Genomic DNA, 22,470 nt, shown 5'->3' with positions numbered 1-22,470 from the left:
CGGAACACCTGAGGTCAGGAGTTTGAGACCAGCCTGGCCAACAAGGTGAAACCCCGTCTCTACTAAAAATATAAAAATTAGCTGGGCCTTGTGGTGGACGCCTGTAGTCCCAGCTACTAGGGAGGTTGAGGTGAGATAATTGCTTGAACCCAAGAGGCAGAGGTTGCAGTGAGCCAAGATAGCACCATTGCACTCTAGCCTGGGCAAGAAAAGCAAAACTCCATCTCAAAAAAAAAAAAAAAAAAGTTGCTGGGTTAAAAAAGCAAAAAAAAGAAAGAAAAACACAAGAAGAGGAAATTTCTTTTTTTTTTTTTTTGAGATGGAGTTTTGCTCGTTACCCAGGCTGGAGTGCAATGGCGCGATCTCGACTCACTACAACCTCCGCCTCCTGGGTTCAGGCAATTCTCCTGCTTCAGCCTCCTGAGTAGCTAGGATTACAGGCACGAGCCACCATGCCCAGCTAATGTTTTGTATTTTTAGTAGAGACGGGGTTTCACCATGTTGACCAGGATGGTCTCGATCTCTTGACCTCATGATCCACCCACCTCAGCCTCCCAAAATGCTGGGATTACAGGCTTGAGCCACCGCGCCCGGCAGAAATTTCAAATATTATATCAAAAACGCTTTGGAATGGTAGAGGGGTAAGAGGGATGTATTTCTGAGTATATGAGCTTTTCAGCAGTCCTTAAATCATACAAGGTGCCCAGATGCAGATAGCACATTAACCCCTCTGCATATTGGTTTCCTCCTCTGTAAAACAGAGGCATCACAATGTTACGATAGTTTCTTTTTTGCACCAATCTCATCCTTTGTACTATTAGTACTCCTGTACTTATGACTCTGCTTATCGGTTCTCTGTCACCACAACTGTATTTCTTCATTTGCAGAACATGGCCAAATACCTCATTTTGTCTCGGAAGGTATGCAGACAAAGTCAAGCAGCATGCTAGTGATAACAAGCAGGGAGGAGGTTAGGTAAATGGAATCGACTTGTGACAGCACAGAAAGTAGAGCCAAAATGAACATAAGAGCTATGGAGTGGCAGCATAGTTTAACTGAACACTGTCCAATGAAAATACAATGCAAGCCACGGATATGAGCTCAAATGTAATTTTAAATTTTCTAGTAGCCACACTAATAAAAGTTAAACAGGTAAAACTAATCTTTTCTTCTTCTCCTTATTTTTATTTTTATTTTTTTGAGGTAGGGTCTCACTTTGTCACCCAGGCTGAAGTGCATTCGCATAAACATAGCTCACTGCAGCTTTGACCTTCCAGGCTCAAGTGATCCTCCTGCCTCAACCTCCCCAGTAGCTAGCACTACAGGTAAGCATCATCACACATGTCTAATTTTTAAATTTTTTGTAGAGTCAGGGTTTTCCTACGTTGCCCAGGCTAGTCTTGAACTCCTGAGCTCAAGAGATCTGCCCATTTCAGTCCCTCTAAATGCTAGGATTACAGGTATGAGCCATCATACCTGGCCAAAATTAAACTTAATAATGTATTTTATTTAACCTAGTATATGAACATTTCAACAATCAATATTTTAAAATTACTGATGTTCTTTTTTAACCAAATTTTTGAAATCTGGTGTATATTTTACAGAACATCTCAATTCACACTGCCACATTTCAAGTACTCAATAGCCACATATACCTAGTGGCGACTAACTATATTCTTTAGTACAGGTTTACGTGACATATAGTAATGACCTAAGAAGGAACAGTAAATGAGTTCAATTTGACTCATCTGCCTTACACAATTGCATCTGAGAACAGGGAAAGTAGTGTGGAGAGTGTAAGGACATAGAAGAGCTGGACAGGAAACAGGACTCAGAAATACGTGTAACTCATTATTTAAAATATTTATAGTTATATATAAATGGCCAGGTGCACTGGCTTATGCCTATAATCCATATACTTTGGGAGGCTGAGCCAGGAAGATCACCTGGAGACCAGCCTGGCCAACAAGGGGAAACCTCGTCTCTACTAAAAATACAAAAAGTAGCTGGGCATGGTGGTGCATGCCTGTAATCCCAGCTACTTGGGAGGTTGAGGCAGGAGAAACGTTTGAACCTGGGAGGCGGAGGCTGCAGTGAGCAAGATTGTGCCACTGCATTCTAGCCTGGGTGACAGAGTGAGACCCAGTTTCAAAAAACAAAACAAAATAAAACTACATTTAACTTGTTACTATCCCATTTAGGAAACTAAAATAGATTAAGCATCCTATTATAGCCCATTCAAACTCCCTGCCCGGGCTCACAAGACTTTTTTGCCACAACCGACCTAATCCAATCTCTATTCCTCTAACGATCATACAACATGCATATTTACCAACTATAGTCAAATTAGACTCATTCACTGTTCCTTCAATATGCCTTATATATTTCCTCCTCTAGCTTGAGGTTAACCTAGTTTCCACCTAGCCCTGAAACAACCTTCCCAATTCTTTACAACAACATAGATGCTAACTATACTTCAAAGCCTGAAGCAAACAACATTTCCTACTCCTCACCCACTTCCCATACCCATTTCTAACCAAACTTCTCAAAAGTTTTCTGCCCTTGAGTCTCTACTTCCATATCTCCCAGATACTATTCAATATCCCTTCTCCTTTCTTCTAACAATCTTCACCTTCTCTTTGCTTCATTCTACCACTCTCTCCTGGCCTTCTTCCTTTATTAGCAGCTGCGTTTTCACTGTCTCTGTCCTCTACTTCATGCATTTTAGCAAGGGTGATGCTGCACCTAAAGGGGCAAAAACTGGTTCTTGACGCAAAAGAGAGGGTGGCAAAAAAAAAAAAAAAAAAAATCTTAAATATTATAATGGTTTATAGCCTTCAAAGGGACACATACAGTACATAAAAACACATACAATTTATCTACAGTATTAAAAGTTCCTGAAGTGAGCCATTACTGCATGGATGATGGGTAGAATTATCTGAGTTCTAAAACTGAGGAGTTGAGGGAAGAACTGGGGAGAGAGTGACAGTAAGGAGCAAGTAGGTACCTATTCCGTTTTGAGGCTCACTGGTAAAAGGAGGATGAGAGAGAACGGAACTATCACTTGAGAGAACTGCATTGTCATCAAGACAGAGCCAAATATTCAGATAAGGTGAAGGGAACATTCAGAGAAGTTGAAAACCTAGGGCAGGCGTCCCCAGACTACGGCCCACAGGCCACATGGGGTCCCCTGAGGCCATTTATCCGGCTCCCCGCTGCACTTCAGGAAGGGGCGCCTCTTTCATTGGCGGTCAGTGAGAGGAGCACAGTCTGTGGTGGCCCTCCAACGGTCTGAGGGACAGTGAACTGGCCGCCTGTGTAAAAAGTTTGGGGACGCCTGACCTGGGGAATTTGCTAATGGCAGACTCAGAAAGACGATAATGAAAAGAAAGTTGAAACACTACTCCACCTAATCTCTGCATGCTGGGAAACTTCAGGAGACAATCCTGGACCCTCTTCTCTTTTCTCCTTATTATCTCATCAACTTCCACAGATTTAAATACTATTTTTATACTGAGGACTCCTAAATTCTTATCTTAGATTTCAGTGTTCTCTGGAACTCACAGTCTGCCATTAGCAAATTCCCTAGGTTTTCAACTTCTCTGAATGTTCCCTTCACCTTATCTGAAAATTGGGCTCTGTCTTGATGACAATGCAGTTCTCTCAAGTGATAGTTCTGTTCTCTCTCATCCTTCTTTTACCAGTGAGCCTCAAAATGGAATAGGTACTCACTTGCTCCTTACTGTCACTCTCTCCCCACTTCCTCCCTCAACTCCTCACTTTTAAAACTCAGATAATTATCCATGCAACTTGTTGCAGTTACCTACTGACCTTCAGGCAATCCCCTTTATTCTTAGCTCACTATATTTCCCCAACACAAATCCAGTAATTTTTGGTAATTTCAATATGCATGGGGATATCTCTTCTAATACCCTGCCTCTCTGTCTCTCTGTTCTTGACTTCTTCTCCAACAAAATTTTTTATTCTTAAACACATACACACACGCACGCACACACACACACACACACACACACCACACACACACCCCTACCTCTTTTATTCTACTTTATCTAAGAAACTCATTTCCCTTGGTAATACAGTTTCATTATTATAAAAAATTCCTCAGCTCTTTCAGGAATCAGGACTTAAAATCCATTAATCTCATTACATTTTCCTTCAACATGGTTACATCATTTCCTCTTTATGCAGCTTAAATTCTTTTTTTTTTTTTAATTGCATTTTAGGTTTGGGAGTACATGTGAAGAACATGCAAGATTGTTGCATAGGTACACACGTGGCAGTGTGGTTTGCTGCCTTCCTTCCCCTCACCTGTATCTGTCATTTCTCCCCATGCTACCTCTTCCCACCTCCCCACCTCCCCGTCCCTCCCCCATTTCCCCCCAATGGACCCCAGCATGTAGTGCTCCCCTCCCTGTGTCCATGTGTTTTCATTGTTCAACACCTGCCTATGAGTGAGAACATGAGGTGTTTGATTTTCTGCTCTTGTGTCAGTTTGCTGAGAATGATGGTTTCCAGGTTCATCCATGTCCCTACAAAGGACACAAACTCATCGTTTTTGATGGCTGCGTAATATTCCATAGTGTATATGTACCACATTTTCCCTATCCAGTCTATCGTCGATGGGCATTTGGGTTGGTTCCAGGTATGCAGCTTAAATTCTATGGCCCGTCATTACAATCACTGTCTATACCCATTTTCATACCTTAGATTCCTCCCCTCCTCACCCAATGCACAACTCTGGCCCCACCACTGGCAACATGTAGAGCAACATACCCTAGATTCTTTCTTCAACACCTTCCTCAGGCAAAAATCCAGCTCTGGTTAAATCCTGCCCTCCCATTATTCAGGCCTGGACTCATGGCAGCTGAATGTGAGTGGAAAAGCCATAACACCATGCCAGCTGGTCTCACTAACCTCAAAGGTAACACTCAAAAATCACACCACAGCTCTCTAATCAATTCACTCTCCCATTCCTCTAAGCAATTATTTTATACCTTCTCTCTTATTTTCAACAACTCCTCCTTCATCCTCACTCCCAGCTGATGACTTTGTTTCCCATTTCACTGAGAAAATAGAAGCACTCAAGAGGCATTCCTACCTGCATCTATTTATAATACATTCTGTCTTCCCTTCTATTACTACGAATGACCTATCTAAGGATACTTTTTCTAATTGTATAAAGTACTACCTGTATTTTCTTTTTTCTATTTTCTCTTTTATGAAGTAGCTTTGAGATATAACTCACATACCATACAACCCACCCATTTAAAATGTACAATTCAATGATTTTTTTGTAGCCTATTCACCAGATTATAAAACTATCACCATAATCTAATTTTTAAAAAAATTTTTAATTTTCATATTTTGAGATGGAGTCTTACTCAGTTGCCCAGGCTGGAGTGCAGTGGCATTATCTCTGCTCACTGCAACCTCCAAATGCCAGGTTCAAACAATTCTCCTGCCTTAGCCTTCCAAGTAGTTAGGACTACAGCCATGTGCCACCACACCTGGCTAATTTTTTGTATTTTTAGTAGAGACAGGGTTTCACTACGTTGCCCAGGCTGGTTTCAAACTCCCGAGCTCAAGTGATCTCTCCGCCTTAACATCCCAAAGCGCTGGGATTACAGGTGTGAGCCACAGTGCCCAGCCCATGATGTAATTTCGGAATATTTTGGTCTTCCCTAAAAGAAACCCTGTTCCCTTGGCAGTCAATCACCATTTCACCCCGTCTCTTCCCCAGACCTAAACAACCACTAGTCTATTTTCTGTCTCAATAAATTTGCCTATTCTAATTTTTAAGAGATAAGGTTCTTGCTCTCTCACCAGGTTAGAGGGCAGTGGTATGGTCATAGCTCACTGCAGTCTCAATCACCTGGGTTCAAGTGATCCTCCTGACTCTGCCTCCTACGTAGCTGAGACCACAGGCATGCACCACCAGCCTGTTTAATGGATGTTTCATATAAATGGAATCCTACGGCCGGGCACGGTGGCTCAAGCCTGTAATCCCAGCACTTTGGGAGGCCGAGGCAGGTGGACCATGAGGTCAAGAGATCGAGACCATCCTGGTCAACATGGTGAAACCCCATCTCTACTAAAAATACAAAAAAAGTTAGCTGGGCATGGTGGCGCAAGCCTGTAATCCCAGCTACTCAGGAGCCTGAGGCAGGAGAATTGCCTGAACCCAGGAGGTGGAGGATGCGGTGAGCTGAGATCGTGCCATTGCACTCCAGCCTGGGTAACAAGAGCGAAACTCCATCTCAAAATAAATAAATAAATAAATAGGCTGGGCGCGGTGGCTCAAGCCTGTAATCCCAGCACTTTGGGAGGCTGAGGCGGGTGGATCACAAGGTCAAGAGATCGAGACCATCCCGGTCAACATAGTGAAACCCCGTCTCTACTAAAAATACAAAAAATTAGCTGAGCATGGTGGCACGTGCCTGTAATCCCAGCTACTCAGGAGGCTGAGGCAGGAGAATTGCCTGAACCCAGGAGGCGGAGGTTGCGGTGAGCCGAGATCGTGCCATTGCACTCCAGCCTGGGTAACAAGAGCGAAACTCTGTCTCAAAAATAAAAATAAAAAATAAATAAATAAATAAATAAATAAATGGAATCCTAAAATATGTGGTCTTTTATTACTTTGCCTCTTTCACTTAAATGTTATAGCATGTATTCGTACTTCATACCTTTTTATGGCTAATATTCCATTGTATGAATTTGTATTTGCTTATCTGCTCATCATTTCCATTTTTTTGACTACTATGAATAATGTTACTATATACATTTTTACACAAGTTGTATGGACACGTGTTTTCACTTCTTTTCAGTCAATAACTAGGAAAGATATTTCATGGTCATATGGTAACTCTGCTTAACTTTTTAAAGAATTGCCAAATTGCTTTCCAAAATAGCTGTATTATTTCACCTTCCTACTGGATAGGTGTGAGGGCTTCCAGTTTTCTCTTGCTTCCAGTCAGGTTTTCATCCCATACACTCATCAAGGTTACCAATGAACTCCTTATGGCTAAATCAACTTTTAGTCTTCTTCCTGCTTCAGCTATTAGCAGCACTTGATTCAGTTCATCTCTCAATCTTCCTTGAAACATTTCTTCATTAGGATTCTAGGAAATCAGAGCCTCCAATTTTTCTATTTTTCTTCTAACCAGCTGAGCATGCCAGCTCTTTCTCCTTCCCCATCTTCTAATCACTGGCATATGCCAAATTCAATCCACTGACCTTTTCTCTTCTCTCTACTACATTCCTTCTCTTAATGATCTCACCCAATCTAACTACTGCTTATGTACGTTGTCTGTAAATATATATTTACAGACTTGTACTGTCTAGCACAGTAGCCAGTAGCAACATGTGGATATATAAATTTGAATTACATAAAAATAAAAATTCAAGGCCGGGCGCGGTGGCTCAAGTCTGTAATCCCAGTACTTTGGAAGGCCAATGCGGGTGGATCACGAGGTCAAGAGATCGAGACCATCCTGGTTAACATGGTGAAACCCTGTCTCTACTAAAAATACAAAAAATTAGCTGGGCATGGTGGCGCGTGCCTGTAATCCCAGCTACTCAGGAGGCTGAGGCAGGAGAATTGCCTGAACCCAGGAGGCGGACGTCGTGGTGAGCCGAGATCGCGCCATTGCACTCCAGCCTGGGTAACAAGAGCGAAACTCTGTCTCAAAAAAAAAAATTAATTAATTAAAAAAATAAAAATTCAGTTCCTTGGTCACATTATATACACACACATACATATGTATATATATGCATGTATGTATGTGTGCGCGTGCGTGTGTGTGTGTGCATATATATACACACACATATACACATATGCGGGCGGGGAGGGGCGGAGTCTTGCTCTGTTGCCCAGGGTAGAGTGCAGTGCTGTGATGTCAGCTCACTGCAGCCTCTGAATTCCAGGCTCAAGCAGCCCTCCCACTTCAGCCTCCCAAGGAGCTGGGACAGGTGCATATCACCATGCATGGCTAAATTTTTTTTTTTTTTTTTTTTGAGATGGAGTTTCGCTCGTTACCCAGGCTGGAGTGCAATGGCGCGATCTCGGCTCACCGCAACTTCCGCCTCCTGGGTTCAGGCAATTCTCCTGCCTCAGCCTCCTGAGTAGCTGGGATTACAGGCACGTGCCACCATGACCAGCTAATTTTTTGTATTTTTAGTAGAGACGGGGTTTCACCATGTTGACCAGGATGGTCTCGATCTCTTGACCTCATGATCCACCCGCCTCGGCCTCCCAAAGTGCTGGGATTACAGGCTTGAGCCACCGCGTCCGGCTAAATTTTTTATTTTTAGGTGGAGATGAGGTCTCACCAAGTTGCCCAGGCTGGCCTCAAATTCCTGGGCTCAAGACAGGAGCTACATTTTAAGAGTTTGAGGGCCACATGTGGCTAGTGGCTACTAAACAGGACAGCAAGATATAAAACATTTCTATCAATCCAGAAATTTTAATTGTACAATGCTGATCTAGATCTCTCCTCTAAATTCAAGATATATATATATATATATATATATATATATGTGTGTGTGTGTGTGTGTGTATGTATATACATACACATATATAGACATGTCATATATATACACACATATATATGATTGCTTTCCTGATCTCTACATTTTGATGTCAATAAACAACTAAAAACAAAAATCCTGCTATTTCTCCCTAAAAACCTTGCTCCTTCCACTTTTTCCTATTTTAGTTTATCTATCTCCATCTTTCTACTAGTTCAAACCAAAAACCACAGGATAACCCTTTATTCCACTTTCACTCTACATCCAACTGATGAGCAAACTCTTGTCAATTCTGTATCCAGAATCTGACTACTTCTTACAAACTTCACTTATTTTACCTTGTTTAAAGCCATCATCTTTTGCTAGTTGTAATAACTTCCTAAAAGGTCTTCCTGCTTGTCCTTACCCCTCTCTGAGGTCTATTTTCAATATAACTGCTAGAGAATTCTTACTAAATCCAAAGTTACATCATGTCATCCTCTGTTCAAAATCCTCTAACAGCTGCCCAGCTTACTCACAGCAAAAATCAAAATTGCTGTTACATCCTTAGATCCCCATGTGATCTGACTCCAATAACTCTGATCTTATCTTCTACAACTCCCCTTTGTATACTCTCTGGCAGTCATACTGGCTATTCCTCAAAATCACCAAGTATATTTCAGCCTTCCCCATAAAACAGGAATCACTAACTTTATGAATCACTTATCCAGCAGAGTCCCATGGGGAAAAAAAAATAAAAATTTAAAATAATAATAATAATAAAAAGAATCACTAAGCTAGCTTAAAAGAGGGATTTTCTTTTTAAGCCAGTTTGCAGACATCTAGGTATTCAGAGTAATCTTCCCTTACCTATGAGGTCCCTAGCCAGTAAATGGGTATTACATGATATAAATTATATTTTCTGAGAAGGATCTTTCTCCTTGGTGAAGTGGCTCATGCCTGTATTCCCAGCACTTTGGGAGGTCAAGGTAGGATGATTGCTTGAGCCCAGGAGTTCAAGACCAGCCTAGGCAACACAGTGAAACCCTATCTCTATTTAAAAAAAAAAAAAAAAATCAGCTGAGCATGGTAGCATGTGCCTGTAGTCCCAGATATTCGGGATGCTGAAGTGGGATGATCACCTGAGCCTAGGGAGGTTGAGGTTGCAGCAAGTCATGATCATGGCACTGCATTCCAGCCTAGGCAACAGAGTAAGACCTTTGTCTCAAAAAAAAAAAGACAGAAAAAGAAAAAAAGTCTTCTAAAGTTTGTGGTCTCAGTTGTATCACTAAGCCTAGATCTCACAAAAAATCAGTTAACTAGTTGTCTGGAAGGGTAAAGACAAGAATTTTTTTTTTTTTTTTGGAGACAGAGTTTCGCTTTTGTTACTCAGGCTGGAGTGCAATGGTGCGATCTCGGCTTACCACAACCTCCGCCTCCTGGGTTCAGGCAATTCTCCTGCCTCAGCCTTTTGAGTAGCTGGGATTACAGGCACGTGCCACCATGCCCAGCTAATTTTTTGTATTTTTAGTAGAGACGGGGTTTCACCATGTTGACCAGGATGGTCTCGATCTCTTGACCTCGTGATCCACCCGCCTCGGCCTCCCAAAGTGCTGGGATTACAGGCGTGAGCCACCGCGCTTGGCAAGAATTTTTAAAAATAAAATTTCTTTTTGTTTTTGAGGCAGGGTCTCACTCCATCACCCAGGCTGGAGTGCATTGGTGTGATCTCAGCTCACTGCAACCTCCACCTCTTGGGCTCAAGTGATTCCCCCATCTCAGACTCCCAAGTACAGCTAGTGCTTGACTGACGACCACGATTGGTTCCAACAGACCGGTCGTAACATGATTTGGTCGTAAGTTGAGTTTGCTGTACAGAGTCTGGGATAAAGTTGAAATGGTGCACGCGGAGATGGTAGTGCTGCCGGAAGCTGGTCTGCACTGTCGTATGCCCAGCTGGGCAACATTTGCGCTGCCAGATGCGGAGCAGTCGTGGCTAGCAGTTGTGGTTGTAAAGTCGAATGGTCGTAAGTTGCATAGGTCGTAAGTTGACCAATACCTGTAGTTGGGACTACAGGTGCACAGCACCACGGCTGGCTCATTTTTGTATTTTTAGTAGAGATGAGGTTTCATCATGTTGTCCAGGCTGGTCTCAAACTCTTGACCTCAAGTGATCTGCCCACCTCGGCCTCTCAAAGTGCTGAGATTACAGGTGTGTGCCACCACGCCTGGCCTAAACACAAATTTAATTACTGAAAAACCTGTAAGAATATGAATTAAGATTTCCTATTTAGTAATAGTATAAATATATGAATTCTTAATTTGCCGGATTAGATTATAAAAGACCACAATGTGATGTACATGCCTGCTCTCTAAACAAGTTCAATCAATGTAGTCAGTCTACAAACTGTATTAGTGGTCTGTTTTGAAATAAGAACCTTGGACAAGAATGCAATTCAATACATTACTTCCTTCAAGCAGAAAATTTCCCTATAAAAAATTACAGAAGATATAAACAGTATGCTTATTAATGTAAATATTTTCCATCCTAGGACAAGATTCTATCTCACTGCAGACCGATAACTAACATTTTGTAGAATGGCATATGTCCATGAATCACACTTTGAGCAGCACTGCTCTAAATCACCTCCTTTGTCTTTAATTCAAGTCTACCCAATATTTTAAAACACTTTGTATATGCAAAGTCAGCCATTCTGTGCCATCTCCCATTCTACAATTTACTGGGATTAAGATGTATCTTGTTTTCTAGATGTTACCTAGATTCCTTGTGTGTATTACAGAATTTTAATGCAGACCAGAAAGAAGACTATACCATCTAAGAACAGTAACATACTGATAAAAATTTTTAATTAGCAGATTCTAAACTATAATTTTAACATAGATTGTATAATAGCACTTCAGAAAAGTGAGACTGGGTAATAAACTAGCTTTGAAAACGTTTGTATGAAGAGATATAAAATCCACTTTTCAACACCAACCTAAATATTCCATCAGCTGCTCAGCAGTTATGATTTCCATCATTGGTGGAAGTTTCACCTGAAAAACAAAACAATTCTATAAAATTAAATGTTTTAGGTGACTAAAGTGTTTCTTACAGTCAGAAACACAAATACTTATGTCTATATATGTATCTACTATACATATACATTAACATTCACATATACTAGAATCTTTATAACCAGCCTTTTTAAAACTATAGAAAATCAGTCTGATCACCATAAAATTCAAGAGTGACTGACCTAAGGCCTTAAAGAAATATCTGTTTTCAAACCCAAGTGCTATACCTTTCACCACCCACCATAATTGTTATCAGGCACCAGCAACAGTGTCCTATGAGGTAGCAAATGTAGTTAAATGGCAGGAAGAGGTGCCAAACGTGTGATGTTACCGATGGAGCAGTTTTACTGAACACAGCCTTCAATACAGTTCAGTATCACATCACTACCATCTACCTGGCCATTTTTATTACCATTATTGTATTTTTATTATCGTGTGTAGTATTAGTGACAAACTGAAGAATTTATTCTGTTATTCTATTTATTAGATTGGTGCAAAAATAATTGCAGTTTTTGCTATTTAAAAGTAATGCAGGCCGGGTGTGGGTGTGGGTGCTTACGCCTGTAATCCCAGCACTTTGGGAGGCCGAGGCGAGTAGATAATCTGAGGTCAAGAGTTAGAGATCAACCTGACCAACATGGAGAAACCCTATCTCTACTAAAGATGCAAAAATTGGCTGGGTGTGGTGCCACATGCCTGTAATGCCAGCTACTCAGGAGGTGAGGCAGGAGAATGGCTTGAATCCAGGAGGTGGAGGTTGGGATGAACCACAATCGTGCCACTGCACTCCAGCCTGGGCAACAAGAGCAAGATTCCATCCAAAAAAAAAAAAGGTAATGCAAAGCTTAAAAACAAGCAAAATTAAACTATATTGTTTAGAGCAGCACATATAGGAGATAAAACAATTAAGAAGTAAGAAGTACATATAGGAGATAAAACAATTAAGAAGTAAGAAATGGGCTTGGCGGTCGGGCGCGGTGGCTCAAGCCTGTAATCCCAGCACTTTGGGAGGCCGAGGCGGGTGGATCATGAGGTCAAGAGATCAAGACCATCCTGGTGAACATGGTGAAACCCCGTCTCTACTAAAAATCAAAAAATTAGCTGGGCATAGTGGCGCATGCCAGTAATCCAAGCTACTCAGGAGGCTGAGGCAGAAGAATTGCCTGAACCCAGGAGGCGCAGGTTGCAGTGAGCCGAGATCGCGCCATTGCACTCCAGCCTGGGTAACAAGAGCGAAACTCCGTCTCAATAAAAAAAAAAAAAAAAAAAAAATAGAAAGAAATGGGCTTGGCACAGTGGAAGGCCAAGGTGGGTGGATCACTTGAGGTCAGGAGTTCGAGACCAGCCTGGCCAACATGGTGAAACCTCTGGCCTGGGCAACAGAGTAAAAAAAAGATAAATAAGAAAAGAAAAAGGAAAGAAATGGGCTGGACATGCTGGCTCATGCCTATAATCCCAGGACTCTGGGAGGTCAAAGCAGGCGGATCACTTGAGGTCAGGAATTCAAGACCAGCCTGGCTAACATGGTAAAACCCTATCGCTACTACAACTACAAAAATTAGCTGGGCATGATGGTGCATGCTTATAATCCCAGCTACCTGGAAGTATGAGGCAGGATAATTGCTTGAAGGTTGCAGTGAGCCAGGATTGTACCATAGTACTCCAGCCTGGGCGACAAGAGCAAAACTCCATCTCAAAAATAAAAAAAAAAGTCTTTTAAGGGGATTTTTTGAGGTACTGAAAACACTATTTCTTAACCTTCTTGACCTGCAATGGTAGTTCCACCAATATTTGCTTTATAATAATTTATTAAATTGGACATCTCTGTTTTATGTATTTTTCTATGTATCATATTTCACAATAAAAAGGTTAAAAGTAAACAGAAAAAAAACTAAATAGATAGGTCATAGTGATATTTAAACTAAAAACCCCAGAAAATCCATTAAAATTAATTCAGGTGCAACAACACATTAGCCTAAATTAATTTTTCAAATGTGTTGTCAAATGATATGAATATTATGGCCAATGATTATAAACACTTTAACTGACATTCACGAGCACACTCCAGGGTATATTTACAGAATAGGAGAAAAAAATAAGTACTGTAGGATGGAAACTCAAAGTAATTACTATATCAATGACAGAAGAATAGTAACATTGCTAAAAATTCTTCAGCAATTATTTTTTGTTCAACCAAGGAAATCCTTTAAATCAGCAATTTCTCCAACAATTACCCCAAATGTTGAAAAAGGTCCTCTAGTTGTTTATGTAAACAAATGTAATGTTACAATTTTGTTTTAATCGACGAGTAAAACAAGTTTTTAAAAAAATCCCTATAAAACAGAAGGGCTTGAAGTCTTCCACAGGCATATATGACAGTCGATAGTTGTATTCAGTCATCCAGTAGATTTACTATTCCATAAAAACTAAGAGATGTCTTTGAGGTTTGATCATCACTTCATGCTACATATTTGTATTTTCTGTTGTATTTTTAAAAAATTTCAGGCCAGGCATGGTGGCTCACACCTATAATCTAGGAGGCCAAGGTGGGCAGATCACCTGTGGTCAGGAGTTTGAGACCAGCCTGGCCAACTTGGTGAAACCCCGACTCGACTAAAAAAAACACACAAAAATTGGCCAGGCATGGTGGCATACACCTGTAGTCCCAGCTACTTGGGAGACTGAAGCAGGAGAATCACTTGAACCCGGGAGGCAGAGGCTTCAGTGAGCAGAGATCATGCCACTGCACTCCACCCTGGGTGACAGTCTGTTTATAAAAAAATTTCAATAGACTATTTTTTTGAAAGCAGCTTCAGTGTTTACAGAAAAACTGAGCAAAAAGAATACAGAGTTCCCATATATGGCGTATTTTTTAACTGAAACTCTGGCAAATTACTGTCGACTGTTTTTCTAAATAAACTTTTTTTGGAACACTGTCACTCTCATTTGTTTACGTGCTGTCTTTGGCTGCTTTTACACTACAATGCAGAGATGAATCTCTGCAGCAAAGACTGTATGGCACGCAAAGCCTAAAATATTAGTATTCACTATCTGATCCTTTACAGAAAGTTTGCAATGGCCGGGCGCGGTGGCTCAAGCCTGTAATCCCAGCACTTTGGGAGGCCGAGGCGGGTGGATCACAAGGTCAAGAGATCGAGACCATCCTGGTCAACACGGTGAAACCCCGTCTCTACTAAAAAATACAAAAAATTAGCTGGGCATGGTAGTGCGTGCCTGTAATCCCAGCTACTCAGGAGGCTGAGGCAGGAGAATTGCCTGAACCCAGGAGGCGGAGGTTGCGGTGAGCCGAGATCGCGCCATTGCACTCCAGCCTGGGTAACAAGAGCGAAACTCCGTCTCAAAAAAAAAAAAAAAAAAAAAAGAAAAGAAAGTTTGCAGATCTCTGCATTAGATGATTTTTTTAGAAGCAAATACACAAATATTTCAACTCATTTATTTACAAGCAAAGTCAATAGCATATTCATTTCCTGAATCTTAGCCAGTAAAGTACTTTGGATGTTTATTAAAACTAAAAATCGTCTACTTCACACTAATACTGTGGAGCCATTCACAAATCTTAATTATTTTTTTTTAACCATTTCAAATCTTCCCAAAGGCTTGCTTCTTTTTTATTTTTTTTTTTGGCTTTTCTTCACCACCATCACCTCAAAAGGAAGTACCAACTGTTTTGTTAATAACATGTCTTTTTAGATGTTATCAAAGGAGAAACAGGTTATGGGACAGTTGGCTAAGAAAATGGAATTAACAATTGTGGCAGTCTATCTGAATCTCTAAATTTCAAGTTTTGCAATGAAAAAAGTAACGGGCTGGGTGTGGTGGCTCATGTCTATAGTCCCAGCACTTTGGGAGGCCGCAGAGGAAGGATCACTTGAGCCCAGGAGTTTGCGACCAGCCTAAGCAATATAGGGAGATCCTGTCCCTATGAAAAAACAAACACACAAACAAAAACCCAAAACTTAGCTAGGTGTGGTGGCACATGCCTGTAGTACCAGCTATTTGGGAGGATGAGATGGGAGCATCTCTTGAGCCCAGGAATTTGAAGCTGCAGTGAGCCATTATCATGCCACTGTACTTCAGCCTGGGCAAAAGAGAGAGACCCTGTCTCAAAAAAAAAAAAAAAAAGAAAAGAGAAAAAAAATGAAAAATTAAGTATGACCTCTTTTAGCAATTATCTGCAACATAGTGTTTATAAATAAAGGAGTACTTAAAGTATACAAAGGTACTTGGAAAGCACTTTAAGTAGTTTGTTCTTCCTAAAATTTTAACAAAATATCTCAACATAAATCAAAACACAGCTCAAAATTAATAGATGCCAAATTTTTATTATCTAGGAAAATAATATCCTACCCTATAAATATTACTGTATCAACCACATTTCCTGAGGAAGTTATTATTATTTTCGAGACAGGTTCTCACTGTCCTCCAGGCTGGACTGCAATGGGAAGATCATGGCACACTGCAGCCTTGACCTCCTGGGCTCAAACAGTCATCCCACCTGAGCTTCCCAAGTAGCAGGGACTATAGGCACACACCACCACACCTAGCTAATTTTTGTATTTTTTGTAGAGGTGGGGTTTCACCAGGTTACCCAGGCTGGTCTTGAACTCCTGGCCTCAAGCAATCCTCCCACTTCAGACTCCCAAATTGCTGGGATTACAGGTGTGAGCCACCATACTTGGCCCTGGAAAATTACTTATGTAAGCACAAGAATTATTCAAATTAATAAAAGAAAATAGCTACTCCAACTCCAAATACTCCACTACAAGGTAAAACCTCAAAAATTTAGCCCAATTATTCTGTCGTCCAGACTGGAGTGCAGTGGCAAAATTATGTCTCAGTGTAGCCTTTACCTACCCGGGTTCAGGTGACCCTCCCACCTCCACCTCCCAAGTAGCTGGGAACACAGGTGTGTGCCACCATGCTCAGCTAATTTTTTTGTAGAAATGGGGGTTTGACACGTTGACCTAACTCCTGGGCTCAAGTAATCTGCCTGCTTCAGCCTCCTACAGTGCTGTGATTACAGGTGTAAGCCACCATGCCGGGACCATTCTGTAAGTCTTAATCATCTAAAGAGTTACTCTTTATATATAAAGAGTATATTTGGGAATAGACTCAAGCAAAGCTAAAAATAATAACAATAAAACTGTCTGTTTAAACTGGAAGTAAAATCTTAAACCAGAATGTAAAACATCCTAAGAGTGATATGCCAAGATTTTTACATGTGTGATTCTGATAATCCAAAGGAAAAGATAAATGCAGGGGACTCGGCAATAACTAAGAAATAAGAAGCAGTTTATATAGTTGATAGCAAGTACGAAAATTACTACTGGCCAAAGAACGTTTTTAAATGCTTAACAGTTACAATACCAATTAATAAGTACTCAAGAAACACACAGTTTGAATTCCAATACCTCTTCAAAGTTGGGAAAATATTTGACAAAACATAAAATTGAGTATTTGCCAGTCTCTAAAAAGATAAGTCAAGGGCAGGACATGGTGGCTCAGTCCTGTATTCCCAGCACTTTGGGAGGCCAACGTGGGTGGGTCACCTGTGGTAAGGAGTTCAGGACCAGCCTGGCCAACATGGTGAAATCCCATCTCTACTAAAAATACAAAAAATTAGCCAGGTACCGTGGCAGGTGCCTGTAGTCCCAGCTACTCCGGAGGCTGAAGGAGGACAATCACTTGAACCCAGGAGGCAGAGGCAGCAGTAAGCTGAGATCATATCACTGCACTCCAGCCTGGGTGACAGAGTAAGACTCTGACTCAAAAAAAAAAAAAAAAAGTCGGGAAAAAAACTTAAAATATATTGAACATCTGCCGGGCGTGGTGGCTCAAGCCTGTAATCCCAGCACTTTGGGAGGCCGAGGCGGGTGGATCACGAGGTCAAGAGATCGAGACCATCCTGGTCAATATGGTGAAACCCCGTCTCTACTAAAAATACAAAAAAGTAGCTGGGCATGGTGGCACATGCCTGTAATCCGAGCTACTCAGGAGGCTGAGGCAGGAGAATTGCCTGAACCCAGGAGGCGGAAGTTGCGGTGAGCAGAGATCGCGCCATTGCACTCCAGCCTGGGTAACAAGAGTGAAACTCCATCTCAAAAAAAAAAAAAAAAAAAAAAAAAAAATATATATATATATATATATATAAAACATCTAATAATTACCATTCAATTTGTATGTTACCTTAATCCCCAGCAATCCTATGAAGCAGGCATTATTACCTCCATTCAAAGAGTAAACTAAGGCTTTAAAAAATTAATTTATCCAAAGTAAGTAGAAGTGCTATGATGGGAAATGAGATAAGACCCCAAAGCCAGTTACGTTTTCCCTTATATCAATCCTCACAGACTTTTTTTTAACAACAGCAGAACACTTTCACTCCATGAAATCTTATATAAAACATCATCTGAAATGTCTTTCAAATCAGGAATTGAGAGAACTCTGTGACCAGTGAAAAGTGGAGAATGATGGGGAAAGAATAACCAAAGTTGACTAGAAGGCTCAGGAAACTCTAAAAAATAAAATCCATATGATTGATAAAAATGGAAATTTGGCAAGTAAAGATAAGTTTGCAGAAGAAAATGATGTCTGCTTTGGAACTGTTACATTTTTAGTTTGACATTCAAACAGGGAGTTGAGTTTGGAACACAGGAGATAACATTTTTATACAGCAGTCTATTTTTGCATTGCTTATGTATGGCAAAACGCATCAACTAAATAATAGTCGAATTTCATTAATTTGAAATATGCAGTGTACATATACGTATGTGTGTATATATCTACAGCATTCATGTATCAGCATGAATAGTAATATGATTTTTTAGTTGAAATTATTAAAAAAGTATTCTTTAGAATATATTAGAAGTATCATTAATGGGAATCAAAGAGAAGCTTTACCCACTTTCTTAAAAATAAAGACTCAAAAACTTACGGATTCTTTCAACATGCCTTTAATTCTGGCTCTAGCAAATCAAACTGTTTGTATTACAAGCTATTACACATCATGCTTTACATTTTAATTTCTTGTACGTACTATTCATTTACTACTAATAATACTTATTATACGCTTAAAAATATTCAAATTCAGACTTTTTAGTAAATCTAATTGGATTTCTACTTTCCTTCTTTCCTCCTCTGTGACCCAGGTTACAGTGCAGTAGCATGATCTTGGCTCACTGCAACCTCCACCTCCTGGGTTCAGGCAATTCTCTGCCTCAGTTTCCCGAGTAGCTGGGATTACAGGCGCCTGCCACCACGCCCAGCTCGGCTAATTTTTGTATTTTTAGTAGAGACATTTCACAAGGTTTCATCATCTTGGTCAGGCTGGTCTGGTCTTGAACTCCTGACCTCGTGATCCACCCGCCTCAGCCTCCCAAAGTGCTGAGATTACAGGCAAGACCAACTGCACCCAGCGGCTATTCCATCCGTATTTCAAAACAGGAAAATTTTATGAGACAACCCACAACTTAAAAAGACTTTGAAACTTTGAAACACTTTCACCAGTTTTTATCATAATTTATACCCTACTCTGAGAGTACAACCAAGGCCTACTTAAAACTGACAGAAACTGCAGGAAGTCATACATATTAAATTTGCAAGAATGTCTTATTTTATATGCACTTCAAAGTGGTTTGTTTCTTTATTTATTTGAGATGAAGTCTCACTCTGTTGCTCAGGCTGGAGTACAGTGGCGCAATCTTGACTCGTTGCAACCTCTGCCTCCTGGGTTCAAGTGATTCTCCTGCCTCAGCCTCCTGAGTAGTGGGGACTACAGGCACGTGCCACGAAGCCCAGCTTATTTTCTATATTTTTTCATAGAAACAGGGTTTCACCATATTAGCCAGGATGGTCTGCCCGCCTCAGCCTCCCAAAGTGCTGGGATTATAGGCGTGAGCCACTGAGCACAGCCTTCAAAATGTTTTAGAGCAATAAAGAATTTTGTTGCAATGAGATTTACTAATAAAAGATTTACCTGTAGGCTAGGCACGGTCACTCACGCCTGTAATTCCAGCACTTTGGGAGGCCAAGGCAGGTAGATAACTTGAGGCCAGGAGTTCGAGACCAGCCTGGCCAACATGGTGAAACTCTTGTCTCTACTAAAAATGCAAAAATTACTTGGGCATGGTGGTATGCATCTCTAAGCCCAGCTACTCAAGAGGCTGAGGCAGGAGAATAGCTTGAACCCAGGAGGCGGAGGTTGCAGTGAGCCAAGACTGTACCATTGCACTCCAACTTGGGCAACAAGAATGAAACTTCATCTCAAAAACAAAACAACAACAAAAAACCCCACCAAAAAACCCACATATCCCAGAAACTAAAGTATATTTTAAAAAAGGACAACAACAACGAAGATTTACTAGTAAAAGAAAGCATTTTACGTTCAGAGTTCACTGCTTATATTTAAGAAGCTCAGCAAGTTTACCATGCTGAAAAATCTCCCCCACAAAAAAACTGTTAAAAAAACTTACACATTAACAGCTTGAAAGACAGATGAGAATAGGATAACACTAGAGACCATTTTGTAGGCGACTGAAGTAGTACAGGTGAGAAATGAAGGCCCGAACTAGGGTAGTGGCAGTAGAAACAGAAGTTATGGGCCGGGCGCGGTGGCTCAAGCCTGTAATCCCAGCACTTTGGGAGGCCGAGGCGGGTGGATCACGAGGTTGAGAGATCGAGACCATCCTGGTCAACAAGGTGAAACCCCGTCTCTACTAAAAATACAAAAAGTTAGCTGGGCATGGTGGTGCGTGCCTGTAATCCCAGCTACTTAGGAGGCTGAGGCAGGAGAATTGCCTGAGCCCAGGAGGCGGAGGTTGCGGTGAGCCGAGGTCGCGCCATTGCACTCCAGCCTGGGTAACAAGATCGAAACTCCATCTCAAAAAAAAAAAAAAAAGAAACAGAAGTTACTAGCCAGGCGCGGTGGCTCACAGCTGTAATCCAGCACTTTGGGAGGCTGAGACAAGCAGATTACCTGAGGTCAGGAGAGGGAGACCAGCATGGCCAACATGGTGAAACCCTGTCTCTACTAAAAACACAAAAATTAGCTGGGCGTGGTGGCATTTGCCTGTAATCTCAGTTACTTGGGAGGCTGAGGCAGGAGAATCACTTAAAACCAGGAGGGGGAGGTTGCAGTGAGCCAAGATCTCACCATTGCACTCCAGCCTGGGCAACAAGAGTGACACTCCATCTCAAAAGAAAAAAACAAAAACAAAAACGGAAGTTACTAACGAATAAAAAACATCCAAGAATTTATTTAATAAACTGCAATGGGAAATGCAAGCTTATTCACCATAATACCCCAAAGAGACTCCGAAATTAGAAGTGTGAGACACTTCAGAAGACATAAGATAAAGCACAGAGGGCTAAAAATGGGAGTCTGTATAAAGAGCAACTGGTACCAGATCTGCAGGATTTGATACAAGGCATTATGAAGTCTATTTCTACTTCTCTGACTTCATCATTGGCTCTCCCACCCTGTTTTGTCCAGACCTATTGTCCACCAGACTACTGTTCTCTTGAACTTTATCTCCCCAATCAAGCATCCTGAGTGAGTGCTCAGGTTCTAGAGTGGGTGACAATCTTACCTTGGGATACTTATTTAAACTTTATGGACTTCAATTTTTTATATACATAAAATAAGGACAACAGTCTACATAAGGATTTCATGATGTGGTTGAGAAAACTGGAAGAGAAAAACACATATTATGCATATAAAATAATGCACAGTGTCTGGACACAAAAATAATTGAGTACTTACTATTATTATTAAAAGCCGCTATGATTGGTAGTACCACCTGTGCTGAAATGTCCTTGGATCTTGGACTCAACAGACAAGGTTGAATGGGGGGTGAGAAGGTTTTTCACTAAAAGACTACTCATATGAAGGGGAGAAGAAAAAATGAACACATCTATCACTACAGGAGGGCAACTCCTACTGGCAGTATTTATACTCTTCTCCGCCCTTATCTACTTTATCTTACAAATCCAGAGATACCAATTCTAATTCTTGGAAGAGACTGGGAATAAAAGCCTCAAAAATGTTACTTAAGGCTTGTGTGTAAACAAAACCCCACAATTGTGTGAAGTTTTCATCTCTTTTTACAGGATCTATATTTAAAAACAGGGTGGGCAGAGGCTAAGATGGAACCTTTGGCTCACCATCTGTTTTTCCTCTTTTATAAGTAACAAACACTTGGAAAACCTCAAAAGAGCTCTATGCTTACTTCAGGAAGAGGAAATTTGTGTGATGACAATGTTTCTGCAAGTCAGGAGAAAAAGCATAACTAGTTGAAGGCTAGAAGTGTATGTGAAAGGATATAACAAAAAAGGTCATCAAGGAGAGACGGAGAACTAGAGCAAAAACTCACCACTGGTAAGAGGCTCACCTTTATGGTGGCTCACTTTGCAGGTAATAATCAGACAAGAAGACGTGTCTATTTAAACCCTGAATTTCCTGTTAATAGCCTTTTTCTTCATTTTGCCATTGTGCTGCTCATCTTTTTCTAATTTATAAGGGCTTTCTGCAAATTAAGAAATTAGGGTTGGGCATGGTGGCTCGCACCTGTAATCCCAGCACTTTGGGAGGCTCAGGCAGTAGGAATACTTGAGGCCAGGAGTTCATGGCCAGACTGAACAATATGACAACACACATCTCTACAAAAAAAAAAAAAAAAAAATTGGCTGGGCACAGTGGCTCATGCCTGTAATCGTAATACTTCAGGAGGCCAAGTCAGGAGGACTGAGGTCAGGAGTTTCAGAACAGCCTGGCCAACATAATAAAATCCTGTCTCTACTAAAAATACAAAAATTAGCTGGAAATCACTTGAACACAGGAGGCAGAGG

General features: G+C 41.0%; 1 protein-coding gene across 2 annotated transcripts in view; it reads right to left on the bottom strand.

Moving 5' to 3' along the window:
- Positions 1-22,470, bottom strand: part of MINDY2 (MINDY lysine 48 deubiquitinase 2) — a 102,235-nt gene that overhangs the window by 70,643 nt on the left and 9,122 nt on the right. For both annotated transcript variants that reach the window (XM_010339609.2, XM_003928980.3), the window contains exon 2: positions 11,526-11,583. In XM_010339609.2, the coding sequence (XP_010337911.1) occupies positions 11,526-11,583 (58 nt within the window). The remainder of the gene's footprint in view (positions 1-11,525; positions 11,584-22,470) is intronic.

This window comes from Saimiri boliviensis, chromosome 2, assembly GCF_048565385.1.
Source record: "Saimiri boliviensis isolate mSaiBol1 chromosome 2, mSaiBol1.pri, whole genome shotgun sequence".
NCBI classification, from domain to species: Eukaryota; Metazoa; Chordata; class Mammalia; order Primates; family Cebidae; genus Saimiri; species Saimiri boliviensis.
The sequence above is the reverse complement of the archived record's forward strand: the minus strand, read 5'-3'. Positions and strand labels throughout refer to the sequence as shown.